The sequence below is a fragment of the Mirounga angustirostris genome, unplaced genomic scaffold (genome assembly GCF_029215605.1).
Source record: "Mirounga angustirostris isolate CCGP_5_RB_7025 unplaced genomic scaffold, mMirAng1.0.hap1 SCAF_8, whole genome shotgun sequence".
Taxonomy (NCBI): domain Eukaryota; kingdom Metazoa; phylum Chordata; class Mammalia; order Carnivora; family Phocidae; genus Mirounga; species Mirounga angustirostris.
The window spans coordinates 112,483,123-112,502,840 of NW_026991716.1; the positions used below are offsets into that span (position 1 = coordinate 112,483,123).

At 39.0% G+C, this 19,718-nt stretch overlaps 2 protein-coding genes across 13 annotated transcripts in view; one reads left to right on the forward strand and one right to left on the reverse strand.

Moving 5' to 3' along the window:
- L3MBTL3 (L3MBTL histone methyl-lysine binding protein 3) overlaps positions 1-19,718 on the forward strand; it is a 179,108-nt gene that overhangs the window by 108,882 nt on the left and 50,508 nt on the right. For 6 of the 12 annotated variants that reach the window (XM_064598093.1, XM_064598099.1, XM_064598097.1 and 3 more), the window contains 3 exons: positions 3,955-4,127; positions 4,346-4,408; positions 9,994-11,832. In XM_064598093.1, coding sequence (XP_064454163.1) covers positions 3,955-4,127; positions 4,346-4,408; positions 9,994-10,137 — 380 coding nt within the window. In that variant the 3' untranslated portion in view covers positions 10,138-11,832. Of the gene's footprint in view, positions 1-3,954; positions 4,128-4,345; positions 4,409-9,993; positions 11,833-11,858; positions 12,013-19,718 lie in introns of those variants that run through there. The other 6 variants (XM_045865528.3, XM_045865531.3, XR_010413760.1 and 3 more) reach the window with 5 other exon arrangements.
- SAMD3 (sterile alpha motif domain containing 3) overlaps positions 14,090-19,718 on the reverse strand; it is a 52,469-nt gene continuing 46,840 nt past the window's right edge. The window contains exons 8-10 of the mRNA XM_045865532.2: positions 15,299-15,470; positions 14,711-14,793; positions 14,090-14,473 (exon numbers count right to left, since the gene is read on the reverse strand). Of these exons, the coding sequence (XP_045721488.1) occupies positions 14,189-14,473; positions 14,711-14,793; positions 15,299-15,470 (540 nt within the window). The 3' untranslated portion in view covers positions 14,090-14,188. The remainder of the gene's footprint in view (positions 14,474-14,710; positions 14,794-15,298; positions 15,471-19,718) is intronic.

A 19,718-nucleotide genomic window follows, 5' to 3' on the forward strand; every position in this document is an offset into this window, starting at 1 on the left:
CATTCACCCAACTGAAGTTGTTTTCTCTGTTTTTTTGGATGTTCCCATCCTAGCTAACACTATTATTTTCTGAAGAGATGGGATGTTCTGTGGCTGGGAAACTCTACTTTTGCTCCATTCATCAGAAAACACCACTGGGCCTCAGGACATCAGTCAGCATGAAAGAATCAATAAAAGCGAGGAAAGTCTGAAGTGAAAGATGCGAAGTTCTTACTAGTTTTAGAATGATGTACGTGTGTAGGCCTGTTTATAGCATCAGCTTCAAAGACATGCAGAAGCCACCAGAAATATGGGAGCTTTAGGGGTTTTAGTCATTTCTTTAGAATGGCTCAGTTGTTTTTCTAAAGAATAATGATGTAGCAACATTAGAAATGAGCTGAATAAGACAGCTTTAGCAGGAAATAGAACTATGGTGAAAGAGGGAACGTTGGCAAGTGTTAATAGAATAGGAACAGTTGTATCATAAATGTACCACTTTGGAAAAGACTGACACTTCAGTGGCAAGCAGTCAGAGGACAAGCCAAAAAGTAGGCTCTATGGTTTCAGTCTCCTGTGGAACTGGAAATCTCACCATTTCATGCTAGCCTGCCTCACAGAAGATTGTACAAACATCATATTTCAAATAATTGCTAAACTCTTGGTAGTGTCTGAAATTAAGAAATGTTTTTAAGTTACCGCATATTTATGCTAACCAAAAACATCCTGAACTCTAGGAAATTTAAAAAGAATAAAAGAATAAAAACAAACTGGTTCAGGCTTATATATTTGGCTCATAACAGATACTCGGTAAAGCAGGATGAGGTCCTAAAACCTTATAACCAGTTATATGAGATTCATTGAATTAAATGGGGCAAGAGGTACCATGATGGATTTTTAAATATTATTTGAAGAATTGAAATGTTTCATGTGGAACAGACAGATTTTTCTGTATGAACTCACTCAGGTGGAACCAGGACCAGGGTGTGTTAGCTCCAATAAGACAGATTTTTTTTCCCCCTAATAGTTACTTCTAAGTTACTTTCTAATACTCAGAGCATTTCACAATTCAGATTAGGCTAGTTTAAAAGAAAAGTTATTGAAGAACCACAGTAGAACAATAGGAAATAAATTTTTAAGAAGTTGTGCCACTTGTAATAGCAACAGAAAACTTCAGATACAGAGGAATAAATTTAACAAAATATATGCAAGACCTATACATGAAAATGACAAAAGAGCAAAGAGGAATAGTAAAGTCCCAAAGAAATGGAGCGATATACCTTGGTTTTGGATCGGGGGACTGGATATTGTGAAGATGTCATTTCTCAGAACCAAATTGGTCTATATCCAGCAGTAATCGCCATGTCTAAATCCTAGCATTTTTTTACAAGCTGATTCTAAATTTTATATGGAAATGCAAAGAGATAAGGATAGCCAAGGCAGTCTTGAAGAAGAACTAGATCACAGACATCAGGACACTTATAAAGTGGTGGTAATTAAGACCTATAGGTTGGTGTAAAGAGACCAGTGGAACAGAGTAGAGAATCTGGAGACACACATCTATATTTATGGTAAAGCCGGCCCTGCATGCAGTACAGTGGGGAAAGGATGTCTTTTCAATCAATCATGTTTGGGGAATTAGAAATCCATGTGGAAAAAAACATTAGGAATGTCGAGCCTTATCTCACCCTGTACAAAAATAAAGTTCAGCTAGATTGTGAGGGTAAACCATGAAGTACTTAGCGGAAAACAGAGGAGACTAACTTTAGGACCTTGAAGTAAGCAAGGATTTCTTCAGTAGACATACAAGACTGTATTAAGGGAGTACAAAGGAAGACAAGAGTGGGAGATGTTAATAAGACAGATTTTTGTATTTCCAACAAAGGATTCCTATCCAGAGTATATATAGATAACTTCTACAGATCAGTAAGAAAAACGCAAAATGACCCAATGGAAAAAAATGGGCATAAAACATAAGTATTTCACAAAGGAGGTTCCCCATTTGGCCAATAAACTTGGGGAAAGATTGTCAACTTCATGAGTCATCAGACAGATGCAATTATAACCACGATGTGATACCATAGCAAATTCAAATTCATAGCAAATTCATAAATGGTTAAAATGAAAAAGGTAGACAATACCATATGTTACTGAGGATACACAGGATTTGTAACACTCTTACACTATTAGTGGATGCATATCGTGCAACTATTTTGGAACACTGGCAGAATTTGCTAAAGTTGAATGTGCACAAACACTGTAAGTTCAGAATTTCACTCCTCAGTATGTATATACAACAGAGACACATACATATGTTCAGGAAAAGACATGTACAAGAATGCTCATAGCAGCACTGTTGGTAATAGCCAAAAATTAAAAACAACTCAACTGTCCATTAATTCCAAATTAACTGTGGAATATTCATAACAATGAAAAACCATACAGCCAAGAGCAGGTGAGCGACAACCACATACAGCAAGCAATGTGGATGAGTCTCACAAACATGCTCTTGAAAGAAAGAAGCCAGACACCGAGGTTTTCATCTAAATGTAATTCAGAAGCAGGGTAGAGAACCTATGGTGTTGGAAGTCAGGAAAGGGGTTACCCTTGCCGGCTGGGGTGTGATTAGAAGGGGACACAAGGAGGCTCTTGGTGTGCTGCCATGTTGTTTCTTGGACCTGGTGTTGGGTACATGGGTGTGTTCACTTTGTGAAAATTCTTTGAGCTGTACACTTACGATTTGTCTACTTTTCTGTAAATCTTACTCTTCAAAGAAAAAAACCTTAAAATATTCTTAGAGATACAAAATAGCTTAAAATGTTCTCAGAGATTCAAAAGCCTAAACTAGGTAACCATTTGGCAAAGATAGGTGGTAGAATTGAAGTATCATTGTAACTGTGAGCTGGTGTAGGGGTGGAGGAGAGTAAATGTTAGGGGAGGTGCCTTTCTTCTGACGGGCTTTGAGTAAGTAGTTTTCAGAGATTTGTGTTCTAAAGGATCTTAAGGAGATAATTATTGACAAACTTTAGAAGTCCCAGTGACAATAAAATCATTTGCTAAAAAATGGTGATTTTAAGCTCTTCACACCCAGAGCTTACCTGGGTGTGAAGAACATGGAAGTAAATAGGCTTGGATTCAGAAGATCTGGCAGATAAATGGAATATTCTGTACCTTTAATTTTGATCTCCACCAATATAAGAATGACAAAAGCATTTGCCTTTCTTTGGTTTTATTTTTATTGCAATAATTTCATATCCCTGTCAAAAAAAATAAGTTGGCTATTTATTTTTTATTTTTTAAAAGATTTTATTTATTTATTTGACACACAGAGAGGGAGAGAGAGAGATCACAAGTAGGCAGAATGGCAGGCAGAGGGAGAGGGAGAAGCAGGCTCCCCACTGAGCAGGGAGCCCTATGCGGGACTCGATCCCAGGACCCCGGGATCATGACCTGAGCCGAAGGCAGACGCTGAACCGACTGAGCCACCCAGGCGCCGTAAGCTGGCTGTTTAAAAAGTCAACATGATTAGTAAACAGAAACTGAAAGAATGTGGGACTGAGATAAAAGGGAAAGAGGTGTAGAAACACAGGGTAACCACAGTGGCTGGACTTGAGCACACAACTTGGCCGTTACCTTTAGGACATCCACAGCTGAAAGGGAAACCAAACTATTTCCTGAGGTGAGAGGCAACTACTTTCCATGAAACATTAAAGAGGCAGCTTTGCTAACGTGACACATCTTCCATAATGGGTGATGCAGCAAACATGTGAGTTGAATGTACAGGTTGTTTCTTACGATGACCTTCAGTAATGAAAAAGGAAGGTGTAATTATTCAGTGAATAGAATGTTGAAAGGAAGCAATGCTTTACCTAAGCGCGCCCCCAACTCATTATTTGGGGGAGACACATGGCATTTGGGGCTTTTTTTTTTTTTTTTGCTGCTTTTTCAGAGTGTGATTTCCCATTTGTGTCAATCAAGCAGGTGCCCGGGAAGAACCGAGCATACAGCAGGCACAGCGTCGATCGGCTGTCTTTCTGTCCTTTAAGTCCCCGATTCCATGTCTGCCCTTACGCTGGGAGCAGCAGAGCAAACTTCTTCCCACCGTAGCTGGGATCCCTGCCAGTAAAGTTTCCAAATGGAGCACAGATGAGGTATATTTTATTTTCTTTGTCTGCCAGGGACAGGATATAGCAGTAGGTCCTTCAGGGATGGATACAATGAATGCAAGAGGGGTTGAATCTTTTTTTCTGGAAGAGAAGAAATTGTTCTGAGAAGAGCAACTAAAACATATAGGAGAAATACTTTGAACCTGTAGCACTTAGATTCTGACTTCTTTTTTAAACGGGAATTTTCATCTTATTTTTGACAGGTGTCAGAATTCATACAGAGCTTACCTGGGTGTGAAGAACATGGAAAGGTATTTAAAGATGAAGTAAGTATTCCACTAAATGGCAGTATGTTACTTAATGGGATCAAAGCACCGAAATGCAATGAATGGTGAAATAGTTTGAATTGGCAGAAGAGGGAAGAAATGGATTGTGTCGAAATTGACAAATTGGTATGGAGTTGTCTAAAAAGCAGTATTAGTCATTTGTATGAAAATGTCTTTGTATCAGATTAGATGCAGCGGGAATGTTTGTACCATTTTATGATGCTCCACAGCGATAGCACTAGGTTAATTATTAAAAAAAAAAAAAAAAAAGCGAAGTGGGGGGTGCCTGGGTGTCTCACGGTTGAGTCGGTTGAGTATTCAACTCTTGATCTCAGCTCAGGTCTTGATTTCAGCTCAGGTCCTGATCTGAGGTCATGGGTTCAGGCCCACCATGGGGCCTACTTACACACACACACACACAACACATACACACACACAGGAAACTTAATAGCATGCATTTACATAATTTATAGCACAGAGAGAAATAAGCAACATTTTATTTTTAATAATATGAAATGAGTTCCCTTTATTTTATTTTCAAACGTCATTTTAACAAGACTGAAATTCATTTAATGTTATAATAAATATTACTGTTATTGCTAAAGTAACCCCTTAGATCTTACACCTATCTCAGTAATGTTTGTAATAACTGATATTCATTACAGTCTGCAGTTGGGAGATTATTACATTAGTTGTTTTCATCTGCCTGCCCAAAACTTCACTATAAGAGATGATTAATAATGTTATGACCCATATTGAGCATTAGAACAAAAAAGAAATTGGCTTTAACTACATAGAAGTAATGCTGTTTGAGTACAGCAGGAGACTCTTTTCACTAGAGACCTTTCAAAGTAAGCCCCTTACCAGTCAGCTCCTCCAAGTAGAGCAGTCAATTATCAGTCTCATCTTGGCTACCGGAAGGTAGAAAGAAGACCAAGTAATCTCAGAAGGCTTTCTCCACATCTGCTGTCTACAGTTATAAGTATATATGCCTTGTTTGCCTCTGTGTTTAGCCTCAGCAGCTAAGAATAGCACCCTTTCAATTAAGAGCCTTGCAAGAGTATCAGGACAGCTAAGAACCCAAACACTGGGCATCAGTGTAGTGACACTAAGAGATATCATTATGCTTTAGATGGATGCCCATTAAGACATACAGGGATCTGATTTTCGACATCCTTTTTTTTTCTGATTGAATGCTTTTTTCTTTTTTTTAGTTGATCTTTTTTTTTTTTTTTTTGATTTAGTGGTTTTTAGTTGATCTTTAATTGACAGTTATTCAGATTTTGAGTTTCTTTCCTTAATGCCTAAATTCTAAGTGTCGTTCGTGGACCACTGTCCATTACTTTTCAGTCCCTGAACAGATTTAGACACCTGCAGGGAGCTGCTGTTCTTTCTTGGAAAAAACAGGTAGTCATTACCTGTGAAAATGATAAAACATTTTTTAAAATAAATTTATAGTACATCCATTTTGTAAATCCTATTTTTGGTTCTGTTGATATCCAGACAGTCTATGTGGATTTGCTTGGTTACTTGAAGATTCAAGTTCAAATTCAAATATGATATTTCTTTGAATACATTTTCTCTTCATGGCATATTATCGCTGGAGATGTTCCTCAGGCACCAGTATCCTCAGTGTCCTTCTTGTGAGGAGTGAGACGGTGAATGTTCATTGTCCACATGGGTCATTCCCATATTCATTCATTCCTTTAGTCATTCATCCTGTAATTTCTTGCAAAATTCATGTCTCACAAGGTTAGCAGGTGTTGGTTTTAAGGCCTAGAAGTAAACCATAAGTCTGACTAAAGTCTAGTAAGTGATCTCTAGGGGGAACAGTACAGTGGGTGTTAGGATGGGCCGTTATTTGAACCATCCTTGATTTCACTTTCTCTTACACACTCCACATCTAATCTGTTGAAAATCCTACTGGGTGTATTTTTTTTTTCTTTTTTTTTTTTTTTAAAGATTTTATTTATTTATTTATTTGAGACAGAGAGAATGAGAGAGAGAGAGCACAGGAGAGGGGGAGAGTCAGAGGGAGAAGCAGGCTCCCCGCTGAGCAGGGAGCCCGATGCGGGACTCGATCCCGGGACTCCAGGATCATGACCTGAGCCAAAAGCAGTCGCTTAACCAACTGAGCCACCCAGGCGCCCTGGGTGTATTTTTAAAAACATGTAGGGATTCTGGCTGTTTCTCTACCTTCACCACCTCCACTCTGGTCTGAGCCACCATCTCCCACCTAGATTAATGCCATCACCTCCTGAGCAGTCTCCCTCCTTCTGCTTTTGCTCCTCTACAATCTGTTCCCAGCCTAGCCAGGGGGATTCTACTAAAAATAAGTGCAATCATGTCACTCTTCCATTCCTAGACTTCCAGTAGTAAATCAGAATAAAAGCAAAAATCCTCACAAGGGCCTGCAATCTGATACCCAAGACCTCGAGAGAGGTGAGAACCTCCTGACCTCTGTCTCCTCCATCCCTAGCTTACACTGTTCCACATGCTGGCCTCCTTGCCATTCTCTGAATCATCCAGGCACATCCTGGCTCTTCCCTACGTGGAGTGTTCTTCCTCCAGACGTTCACGCGGCACACTCCCTCTGCTCCGTTGCTACCTTCTCAATCATCCATCGCCGCCCCTGCTGCCCAGTCATCTCCCCACCCAGCTGTCTTCTTCATAGCATGAATCATCTTTTAGAATGTGTTACTGTCACTTCATTACTAATTAATTTGCTTATCTCTTACATTTTTTGCTCACAGTCTATCTTCGACTACTAGAATGTAAACTTAACAAGGAGTTTTGGTTTCTTTCCTTGCTTGTTTTTGCCTATATCTGTTTTATTCTCTGCTGGATGCCCAGCCCCAAGAAGAGTGTCTGGAATATAATAGATGTTTAAAAAGTTTTTGTTGAGTGAACATGCTCATACCTTTACCCTCTGAGGAAGACAGCCAAACAGCATGTCACTGTGATTTGCAGAGTTAAAACATTGGGTAGAGAACCAGGGGTGCAAAATAATAGTAATGAAATGGAAGGCCAGAACCCGAGCTCCAAATCCTCTTTCGGAGTTTTGGGCCTTTAGCAAGATACTTCATCTCTGGAGTTAGACCAGTTTATATACATTACAAAAACAAACAGAAAACAAGCCCAGTATTACATTGCAGTGATCACTGTTCTTAGAAAGTATTTTCTCAAATTAAGTTTACTTCCTTCCAATTGAGGCGTGTAGATACAGTCGCGCTTTGAAGTAGCTTTTGTGAAATATACTGGCTGGCATTGGCCTCGGGATGACTTTTTCTTTCTTGGGGAACCTTCAAAACACTCTACCAGAACTTCACCTTCTCACCCCACTCCCAGCTTTCAGATTCCAGCCTTGCCGTTCTCGGACTCTTTCTTCTCATCAGTCATCTGTCATGTTAAATTCTTATGTAATCTCAAAAGGAGCCTCAGTAGGGCCCAAGGTCATAATAAACAATTCCGTCTTTGTGGGCGCCTGGGTGGCTCAGATGGTTGAGCGTCTGCCTTCGGCTCAGGTCATGATCTCAGGGTCCTGGGATCGAGTCCCGCATCGGGCTCCCTGCTCCTTGGGAGCCTGCTTCTCCCTCTGCCTCTCTCTCTCTCTCTCTCTGTCTCTCATGAATAAATAAATAAATTAATTAAATTAAATTAAATAAAAACAAAAAAAACCAAACAATTCCGTCTTTGTAATGAGCTCCTTGGGAACCAGTATGTTAGTTGATATTTTCATTAATGACTTAGAAGACTTCTCTCGGACCATTTATTCTACCAAGGTCTGCCTTGGTTGAGTCAAGTGTTAATAGATCTGCCTCTCTGCTTGGCCTTGCTTGATCAGAGGACTGTCATAGCACAAACAAGTGAGACCAGAGCAGATGTTCCCCAAAAAACAATGGAACATTTCTCCTACCTGCCACTGAACTTGTCTTCACTTGGAAATTTACATTGGAGTGTCTTTCCTTCCTAGTTTATGACAGTGGGATGTTTCCTTACTGAAACTTAGGAAACTTTTGCAAATAATTATTACTCAAAGTTGCATAAGATGGCCCTAGTTCTTACAGATTAAAAGGGTTTTCAGGTTTGTTGTATTTTTAGAGAAAAGAGGAAAATCTTAAACAGCTATTAAACTATATCAGCCTTTATTTGGTAAACTGTTTATAGAATTTGGAGTGGTATTGGTTTGCTAGGGCTGCCATGACAAAGAACCATAAACCAGTAGCTTAAACAGCAGAAATGTATTGTCCTCCTAGTTCTGGAGTCTGGAAGTCTAAAGAAGGCAAGAAGTCAAGGTGTTGGCAGGGTAGCTTCCTTCTGAGGGCGGAGGAAAAGGATCTGTTCCAGACCCGCTCCCCTGGCTTATAGATGGTGTTCTATCTTTGTCTTCACATCATCTTCCCTCTATATGTGTCTGTCTCTGTGTCCACATTTCCTTTTGTTATCAGGACATCAGTCATCTTGGATCACCCTACTCCAGGATGATCTCATCCTAACCAATTACTGCAGTAACCCTGTTTCCAAATAAGTCACATACTGAGGTTATTGGGGGTTAGGACTTCAGTGTATGAATTTGGGACAGACACAATCAACTCAAAACAGTACATTGCTGTCAAAGTTTCTGATGTACTCTGAGGCAGAGAGCAAACGTGTGTTTTACTGGTTTTTTGTTTTGTTTTGTTTTTTGTTTTTACTTTTTGTGTAAAATGGAAAAACTGAAAGAGAAACGAATTAATTTTTTTGAGGTGGTGGGATACCCCCAAACCTGAAAATTTTACAAAAAGACTATTCCTTTGTTCTGTCCACTAAACCAGACATCATCTTCTTCAGAGCTGTATCTTTAAATCTCAAAGTTTTCTATTCTGTGGAAGCACAGATTTTTAATCTCAGAAGAGACCCGGAGAGAGGAAGGATGTCGCTCACAGTTACCCGCCTAGTAGTAGTAGAACCAGCCTAGTCTGCCATTCTTCAAACCATGTTTGCCACCTTCATCTGATGTGTTTCCATCTACACTGTTGATTGCCCTTGTTAGTTACTCTTTTTCTGTATATGAAGAGTAATTGTGGCCATTCTAAAAATGAATGCTATTTATTCACTAAATAAATAAAGTGAATGTTATTTATTTTTTTCATTGTGAAAAGTTAATTAAAAAAAATGTTAGAGTGCAGCTGACACGTTTGCCTGAATTCCTTTGTTTATATCCACAAACAGCTGTGTGCTTATTCTCCTCTCTCATTCGAAAACCTGCCATAATGGGAACTGGATCTAAGGCACCCCCGAGTTTTCCAAATTCTTCTTGACTCATTGCCTAAGTCACAGTCATCACGGGGAGATATGGGCATCATCTTCTATTTTCCTGCAGGCCGATTTTTCAGATGACTGAGTTTTTACTTTGCTTCCAGTCCACATTTGGTTATTGTCGGTAAGAAAGGTTCATTAGTCGGGAATGTTCACACACATGAGCTCCATCTGTGCCATTCTCATGGTGTTGTGCAGAAGACAGCTGATAACTCAGCTTCGGCTATTTGCCACACCACCACATCCAATTGATTCATAATCTTCTTTGTCTTTTCTTCCCATTTTAGCAAATTGATGGAGAAGCCTTTCTGCTTATGACCCAAACAGACATTGTTAAAATTATGAGCATTAAGTTGGGCCCTGCTCTCAAAATTTTCAATTCTATCCTGATGTTCAAAGCTGCAGAGAAGAACTCTCACAATGAACTTTGAAGATGGTGAATTTTGAATACCATCAGCTTTCTGCTTTAAAGCTCATGTTTTATTCAAAGCACAAGGACAGTTATAACTCCTACACAAGAAGTCTCCAAAACTCAAAAGAGCGATGCTATCAGATTATTTATATTCCTCAAGAGACAATATATACGAATCCTTATGAAAGTCCTTCGGCTTTTAACCAAGTACTGTCTAACAGCGGTCATCCTTTGGTTCTGTTCACTGAGCTAAAATTTATCTTTGTACATCTTTTTGAGGCTGGGGGGTGGGGGGAAGGGGACTTCGTTAATTATTTATGGTAAAAGGGGGGGATCGGAGTAAGAATTTTTGGCATTTTGTAAACATTGTTGAATTCTCTTTCATGCACACTATTTCTTTTTCAGTACTTTCAGAAACCTTTTTATATAATCCAACTTCAACTGAAACCAAATTAGTCAAAACCTGGCTGAGATTTGCCAGTGGGACTGTTACCTGTATTGTTCATTCTGTGCCATATTTTGAATTGCAACATTATGCTAAGTATAACTCTGCAAGTCATGATACTGCCTAACTGCTTGTCATAATTTGTTGAGGCTGAATGGTGGTAAAAATTACTTTTCTTTCAATCAGTGTTTTTACTTTTGCACGCATTATGAAATGTTAAACAAATTACTTTTCACCAGCATCTTTACTATAATTACCAAAAACATGTATATAAATAATGGAATTGAAAAATAAAATATATAAATAAATTAGGTGATGTATTTGAATGGCATCAATCTTATACATTGTGGTGCCCTATGTATTTACAGGAGTCCAGTGGTATCAAAGGAATATGCAGTTCTGTTGGTGGGGGGGATGTTTGTAAGGATCTTGAACTATTTATGAGATGATCTTGAGCTTCTCTCTAATTGCCAATGAAGTCACTGTGATGCTTTTCAGAGCTGAAGCGGTCGTTCTGTCGATGGAAACACTAATCCATAAAGAGCTCTGTCCCAGATCTTCTTCCTCCAGACCCAAAGATTTTCTTTGGGTCTGCTGAAGAGAGAGTATGTGGATTTTACTGAAAAGGTAGGGTGTGAGGGGGCAATAGCAGTCAACACAAAGATTCTAAATGCTCACAGATCCAGGGGGCAGCTTCCCAAAGCAATTATTCAAGAACCTCCATTTTGGAAAGATTCCTTTCTCTGTAGAACAGTTCACCCAAGTTTTATAAATGTACAGATGCACTTTAAATGAAAGCCCTTGATTACCTAGAAACTGCTAGCACTAGTGTTTCTTTTCTGAGAATGCCTTTCCAACACAAAAGGTAAATTATCTTATCAGCCTTTGGATGTAATGTCTACTTCTAGGATGGGCCATTTGTTCGAGGGCTATTATAAGGGTAGGAAGTAAGTTTGTAGCATGCTGTCTGAATTCTGGGGCAAGTTCCACCTCTCTCTTTAGTTGCCCTTATTTTTTCTGATGTAGGACTTCCTTTGATGTCCCCCGTTGGGAGTCTATTAGCAGTCCTTTGCATTTGTCATAATTCAAAAGGGCCGTGGCATCTGCAATGTCCCTTTCATTTCTTGCATGAGTCTGCTTAAATAAGTTTTTCGTTGTTGGGTTTTTTTTTTTTTCTTTTATGTTCTGTTCAGAATTTGTACATTCAAGTTGCACTTGTTATATCTGACATGAATGAAATAAAATCTTAATTGCAGATACTTTTTTTACATATGTATGATTTTTTTTTTTTTTAGAAAGCTTGTCATACAGGCAAATGAGAGCAGGAACAATGTCAAAGGTTTGGGCATTACCTCGCTATGTAATGAATCTGCAGGATTCAAAATTGTCCAACTGTGTCCCAGGTGATGTGAAGAACAACAATAAATAAGTAAGTAAATAAGTAGAGACATTTTTAAAAAATTACAAACATTGTGTAAGCCAAATGGGACCTGTCTGCAGGTTGGAATATAACCATAGGTGCCATTTTGCAACTTCTAGATTCAGTAGATGCAGACTCCAAAGTAAATAGAGTTATGTTAGTCAACAGTAGGAGTATTTACCAAGTGGCAGGGCCGTGCTGGGCACTGGGGACAGATGCACCATGGAAAGAGATAATAAAGCTTAAGTGAATTTGCCCTCACGGTCACGTCTGCCGTGTTTAGAGCCAAACCTCACTGCAAGGTTCCTGCAGCTCCACCCCAATCTCTTTCCCAGCCTATGGGAACAAAGAGAGGCTTTCATTGACCTTTAGCCGCAGAGGCTGTGGACTTCCTAAGGAAAGGAATCTGTAAGAATTTGGTAAATTCATTTGGGACAGGAAGAATAAGACAGATTGTGGAACTAAAAAAAATTGGGGGGGGTTTCGGGGAAATAAAGGAAAGTTTGTAAGGAACTAAAGGCACATTCTAGTGAAAGGGAAGAAACAGAAACCATGGAATTAGGGACTAGTTTAGGTGAAATTGACATGTACCGAATTGGTACTCTGCTGTCCATTCTTACCAAAGCAGTTAGTATTGAATAGTCATTGTAGAGGTGGGCAGCTGATTGAAATTTCATTTTCTAGCTCACTAACTTAAGCATTTTAAAGAATAGTACTTATAGAGAAAAAGGCATTAGAATAAGTATTTCCAGAGATGTATGTCATACAAATATTTTTCAATAATTCATAGGAACCCCTTTCTTCTTAAACTTTAAAAAAATTAATATGATAAAGTTACCTCCAAAATGCTCATGGCATTGTGATGGAAGTATTAGCACACTTAAGTCTCTTCAATCTCTAAACCAGTCTGTTTTGTCAAAACTGATAGGTTCTATTGAAACTGTGATGATATCAAGGAGTACCTCAAAACTAATGTTGTCATGTATCCTTATTAAATACTCGAAAAGAGTGCGCTGAGTCTTGTCAGATCTAAGAAATCCTTATGTACCATCTTTAGGAACAGAACAAATGGAATTACAACATGGGACTCTGAGCTGGGTGGATGAGGAACCAGAACCTGGACTTTGGAGATAGGCAGGAGAACAAGTCTAGGAAGGGGCCAAGCCAAAAACTAGAAACTGGTGCCCAAAAGGCTCTGGGAGGAAAAAGCCAGGTCCATATTACAGACCGAACAAACCTGAGCAGCAGCTAGGGCCCATGCCAACACCTGACATCAAAGCCTGGGAAAAGTAGAAATGGTATGAAGAGACAAGAATGGGGCCATCACTGTATGCCAAGGGAGGGAGGCAGTGAAAGACTCCACAGGTCACAGATGATCAGAACCTGTACGAGCAAGATCAGCCAGCAGTGAGGAGACCTCAGGAATGAAGCAGACTTTGTTCTCAACAAATGAGGTTGAAGGAAACCAAAATGCCTGGGACTAGGCAGGTCAGCTGGGGGAAAGAGAACTGGGGAGTATGTGCATCTTCTTAAAATGTTCAAGACCAAAATGTTTCCAAGCCATATTCAGACCAAGGAGACAGCCCACAGTCCACAAATGTACAGCTCCTGGGCATTAAGTCTTACGAGGATGGGCATATTGGGCCAAGTGCAAGGTGTGTGATACCCTAATCAAAGGATTTGAGTGTATCTGAAGTGTAAGGTCTTTCAAAAACTAAAGCACCCTTGAAATTGAAGCTTGGGGGGCGCCTGGGTGACACAGTCAAGTGCCCAACTCAGTTTCAGCTCAATTCGGGATCTCAGGATGATGAGATCAAGTCCTGCACTGGGCTCCACGCTCAGCTCAGGTTCTGCTTGAGATTCTCTTTCCTTCTCCCTCTGCCCCTCCCGCTTGTGCACATGCTCTCTCTCTTCTCTCTCTCTCTCAAAATAAATAAATCTTTAAAAAAAAAAAAGTGTAGCTTGGACCATTGAATTTCTTAGAACTCAAACAGCTCTTTAACATAGTATTTTATTACAGAATTTCACAAAGAATTTTCAGTATCTAAGCATAAAGATAGAAGATACTGAAATTCATTTGCATCTTTGAGACAAGATGATATTCTAATACCTACCTCTACTACAATGCTAAGTCAAAACAATTTTTTTGATAAAATTTTAGCTGTCCCAGAGATCATTAGTTCTGATGCAATATTTGGCATGCTACTATGTAACTGGGTGTTGAAATCCTACTTCCTTTAACTTTTCTTTCATAGAAGGAAAATAGGGACTGTGCATATCAAAAATCAGTGTCTCTAGGAAGTTGAGGGTTTGGGACAGTCTTCTTGGACACTCAACTCCAAATACGTGGAAGGCAGCTATGAGAGCAGCCAAGGCCGTAACACAGTCGTCTACCCTTGTGAGCTTCTCTTTTTCTAAATACAAAGAAAATTCGCAGACATCGACGTTGAAAGGATTCTTGACTTCTAATACGGGTGTGGAAACTTGCACCTGAAACAACAGATAATAGAGTCACCACTCTGTGATGTGGATAATAGCTAAATAATATAAGCTGCCTCAATTTAACCATGGTACTACAGTAAATGAGCTTGGTGTAGTGCAGCATATTTATAAATATGACAAAACCATTCTTGAAAAGAGACCACCGCCCTGTTTTCAAATAAATTCTATGAAGATGTGAATATCAAACTCAATGTCAAACCCAGTGGTCACTGACATACTGCATACCTTCTCATTCACAATGACAAAAAGGCTGGGATCATCCCCAAAAACATCTGGTAGGAGCAAACATGTGGCTGTCATCTTCATATCTGCCAAAACAACATGTTTAAGGTCCAAGGAAAAATAAGATTTTGCCAACTATTAGCAAAAGCCAGTCTTAAAATGTGGGTGTTTTTTTTTTTAAATCATTTGCATCTATAGAGAATAAACCAGTCTTCTTGCATCAGTGTTTCACAACCGTTTAACCAAACATTTGCCTTCTAATAAACATCCAGATCTCATGTTCTGCCCTCCAGGTCATGGCCAGGAGAAGATAAGAGTCCTGTATTCTCTGTCCATCAGCCAGGAAGATTTTAGCATGCTTTACCTTGTGATTTGTATTATGACATTAATAGGTAACTAGTTCCCTAAATATAATTTTACAGTATCAAGTATACTTTTAATTCTATACCTCAACTCGTCCTATTTGAGAACATTTTTTTCATCCTGCATGTTGTTTCACTGAATTACTTATTTCCAAAACAGAGCTTTTCTAATTATCCCGATTTATACAGATAACTAAGACCAGATTGCCCCACCCCCAGGTTTACTAACGTTTCAACATGTCCTCATCTGTGTGCTGTTTCATTTTTTCTTGCAATGCAATATTGATTGGATTGTCCACCACTGAAAAAGAAGTCAGTATATTTTCTGAATAGGATTCCAGAATGTGCTTTGTTTTCTTATAAATATCTGTTCTCGTAAGAAGTTGGAATTCTCTGAACATCTAGGAAAAAGAAGAAAAAGACCGCAAGAAAAGCTAATGTGTAAAATGTAAGGGAGTAAATAACTCTTTAGGATTCTATTAAGCTTTGAATGCTAGTTTGTTTGTTTGTTTATTTATTCTGGGTTTTTTTCCTATTTTTATCTATTTTTTTATTATATTAGTCACCATACAGTAGTCATTAGTTTTTGATGTAGTGTTCCATGATTCATTGTTTGTGTTTGTGTATAACACCCAGTGCTCCATGCAATACATGCCCTCCTTAATACCCATCACCGGGCTAACCCATCCTCCCACCCCCCTCTCCTCTGAAACCCTGTTTGTTTCCCATAGTCCATAGTCTCTCATGGTTCATCTCCCCCTCTGATTTCCCCCCCTTCATTTTTCCCTTTCTTCTCCTAATGTCCTCCATGCTATTTCTTATGTTCCACATATAAGTGAAACCATATGATAACTGTCTTTCTCTGCTTGACTTATTTCACTTAGCATAATCCCCTCCAGTTCCATCCATGTCAATGCAAATTGTGGGTATTCATCCTTTCTGATGGCTAAGTAATATTCCATTGTATATATGGACCACATCTTCTTTATCCATTCATCTGCTGAAGGGCATCTCGGCTCCTTCCACAGTTTGGCTATTGTGGGCATTGCTACTATGAACATTGGGGTGCATATGGCCCTTCTTTTCACTACATCTGTGTCTTTGGGGTAAATACCCAGCAGTGCAATTACTGGGTCATAGGGTAGCTCTATTTTTAACTTTTTGAGGAACCTCCACCCTTTTCCAAAGTGGCTGTACCAACTTGCATTCCCACCAACAGTGTAAGAGGGTTCCCCTTTCTCCACATCCTTTCCAACATTTGTTATTTCTTGCCTTGTCAATTTTTCCCATTCTAACTGGTGTAAGGTTGTATCTCAATGTGGTTTTGATTTGAATTTCTCTGATGGCTAATGATGTTGAACATTTTTTCATGTGTCTGTTAGCCATTCATAGATCTTCTTTGGAGAAGTGTCTGTTCATGTCTTCTGCCCATTTTTTGACTTGATTATATGTTTTTTGGGTGTTGAGTTTGAGAAGTTCTTTATAGATCTTGGATACTAGCCCTTTATCTGTAGTGTCATTTGCAAATATTTTCTCCCATTCTGTGGCTTGCCTCTTTGTTTTGTTGACTGTTTCCTTTGCTGTGCAAAAGCTTTTTATCTTGATGAAGTCCCAAAAGTTCATTTTCGCTTTTGTTTACCTTGCCTTTGGAGACATGTCTTGAAAGAAGTTGCTGTGGCCGATGTCAAAGAGGTTACTGCCTATGTTCTCCTCTAGGATTTTGATGGATTCCTGTCTCAACGTTGAGGTCTTTCATCCATTTAAGAGTTTATCTTTGTGTATGGTGTAAGAAAATGGTTGAGTTTCATTCTTCTGTATATAGCTGTCCAATTTTCCCAGCACCATTTATTGAAAAGACTGTCTTTTTTCCATTGCATATTTTTTCCTGCTTTGTTGAAGATTAGTTGACCATAGAGTTGAGGGTCCATATATGGGCTCTCTATTCTGTTCCATTGATCTGTCTGTTTTTGTGCCAGTACCATGCTGTCTTGGTGATCACAGCTTTTAATATAGCTTGAAATCAAGCAACCTGATGCCCCCAGCTTTGTTTTTCTTTTTCAACGTTTCCTTGGTGATTCGGGGTCTTTTCTGGTTCCATACAAATTTCAGGATTGTTTGTTCCAGCACTTTGAAAAATGCCATTGGTATTTTTGATCGAGATGGCGTTGAAAGTATAGATTGTTCTGGGCAGCATAGACATTTTAACAATGTTTATTCTTCTGATCCATGAGCATGGAATGTTTTTCCATTTTTTTGTGTCTTCTTCAATTTCTTTCATAAATGTTCTATAGTTTCTAGAGTGTAGATCTGTTACCTCTTTGGTTAGGTTTATTCCAAGATATCTTAGATTTTTGGTGCAATTGTAAATGGAATCGATTCCTTAATTCCTCTTTCTACAGTTACATTGTTCGTGTACAGGAAAGCAACTAATTTCTGTGCACTGATTTTGTATCCTGCCACATTACTGAATTGCTATATGAGTTCTAGTGATTTGGGGGTGGAGTCTTTTGGGTTTTCCACATAAAGTATCATGAATGCTAGTTTAAAATATATATGAGTAGCTTTAGTGGAGAAGTAAAGACTTAAAGACAGAGGAGGAAAAAAGGATGAAAGCCTGAAATGAATAGGATAAATAAGATAAATAATGGACATAGCAAACTTCTATACCCATAGAAATAAAACTTTGCATACAGACTCAACTAAACGAGGGTTCCAATATATATATATGTATATTTTGGCTATTTGGTTACCAGGTAAGATTCTAGGACCTTGTATTTCTTTCTTTTTTTTTTTTTTAAGATTTTTTTATTATTATTTTTTTATTTATATGACAGAGAGAGACACAGCGAGAGAGGAAACACAAGCAGGGGGAGTGGAGGAGGGAGAAGCAGGCTTCCTGCGGAGCAGGGAGCCCGATGCGGGGCTTGATCCCAGGACCCTGGGATCATGACCTAAGCCGAAGGCAGACGCTTAACCATCTGAGCCACCCAGGCGCCCCTAGGACCTTGTATTTCTTTAGGCGGTGTGCAACAAGGAGCAAAATAAGAAAACAGATTTTAGGAGGCAAACCTTTAAAAATACCTAACCATAGCATTCTAAAGGGAAAGAGGAGAGCTTTAGAGACAAAACTAAGTTGTGAGAAACAAATGTAGGAGATCTGACTACAAAGTAAAAGCAAAACCAGTTTACGTGTATGGGAACCCCTTTACTCAAAACCACCTTTTCCTGGCTCTGCCCAAGTTCTCCCCCTCTGTGAATTCCACCACCACTGCAGCCTCCCCACTTTTTTTTTAATTAAACATTTTTAAAATTTAAATTCAATTAATTAACACATAATGTATTACTGGTTTCAGTGGTACAGGTCTGTGATTCAGTCTTATACCCAGTGCTCATTACATCACATGCCCTCCTTAATGTCCATCACCCGGTTACCCCACCCCCCACCCTTCTCCCCTCCAGCAACCCTCAGTTTGTTTCCTGTAATTAAGAGTCTCTTATGGTTTGTCTCACTCTGTTTTCATCTTGTTTTATTTTTTCCTCTCTTCCCCAATGATCCTGTTTTGTTTCTTAAATTCCACATGTCAGTGAGATCATATAATTGTCTTTCACTGATTGACTTATTTTGCTTAGCATAATACCCTCTAGTTCCATCCATGTTGTTGCAAATGGCAAGATTTCATTTTTTTTTTAATGGCTGCATAATATTCCATTGTATGTATATACCACATCTTCTTTATCCATTCATCCATCGATGGACATCTAGGCTCTTTGCATAGTTTGGCTCTTGTGGACATTACTGCTATAAACATTAGGGTGCAGGTGCCCCTTTGGATCACTACATTTGTATCTTTGGGGTAAATACCCAGTAGTACAGTTGCTGGATCATAGGGTAACTCTATTTTTAACTTTTTGAGGAACCTCCATACTGTTTTCCAGAGTGGCTGCACCAGCTTGCATTCCCACCAACAGTGTAGGAGGGTTCCCCTTTCTCCACATCCTCGCCAACATCTGTCGTTTCCTGACTTCTTCATTTTAGCCATTCTGACTAGTGTGAGGTGGTATTTCATTGTGGTTTTGATTTGTATTTCCCTGATGTCGAGTGATGTTGAACATTATTTCATGTGTCTATTGGCCATTTGGATGTCTTATTTGGAGAAAGGTCTGTTCATGTCTTCTGCCCATTTCTTGATTGGATCATTTGTTCTTTGGGTGTTGAGTTTGATAAGCTCTTTATAGATTTTGGATATTAGCCCTTTATCTGATATGTCATTTGAAAGATCTTTTCCCATTCTGTCAGTTGTCTTTTGGTTTTGTTGACTGTTTCCTTTGCTGTGCAAAAGCTTCTTATCTTGATGAAGTCCAGTAGTTCATGGAAGCTCTCTTATTAGGCAACCTTCAGTGGACCACTAATCTAGGATGGTGGGGAACATGGTAAGTCCAGTGAATTCCATGTATCATCACTGTGGGGCATCTCAACAGAGAAATGGGATGGATATATATATGTATATATATACATATATATACACACACACCAAATTGAAATTCAATTTGAAAGTAACATTTACTGAAATGAAAACATCACTGAATAGGGAAATGCATATGGGAAATACAAAGAAAAATTTCATGAACTTGAAGATAGAGCAATAGAA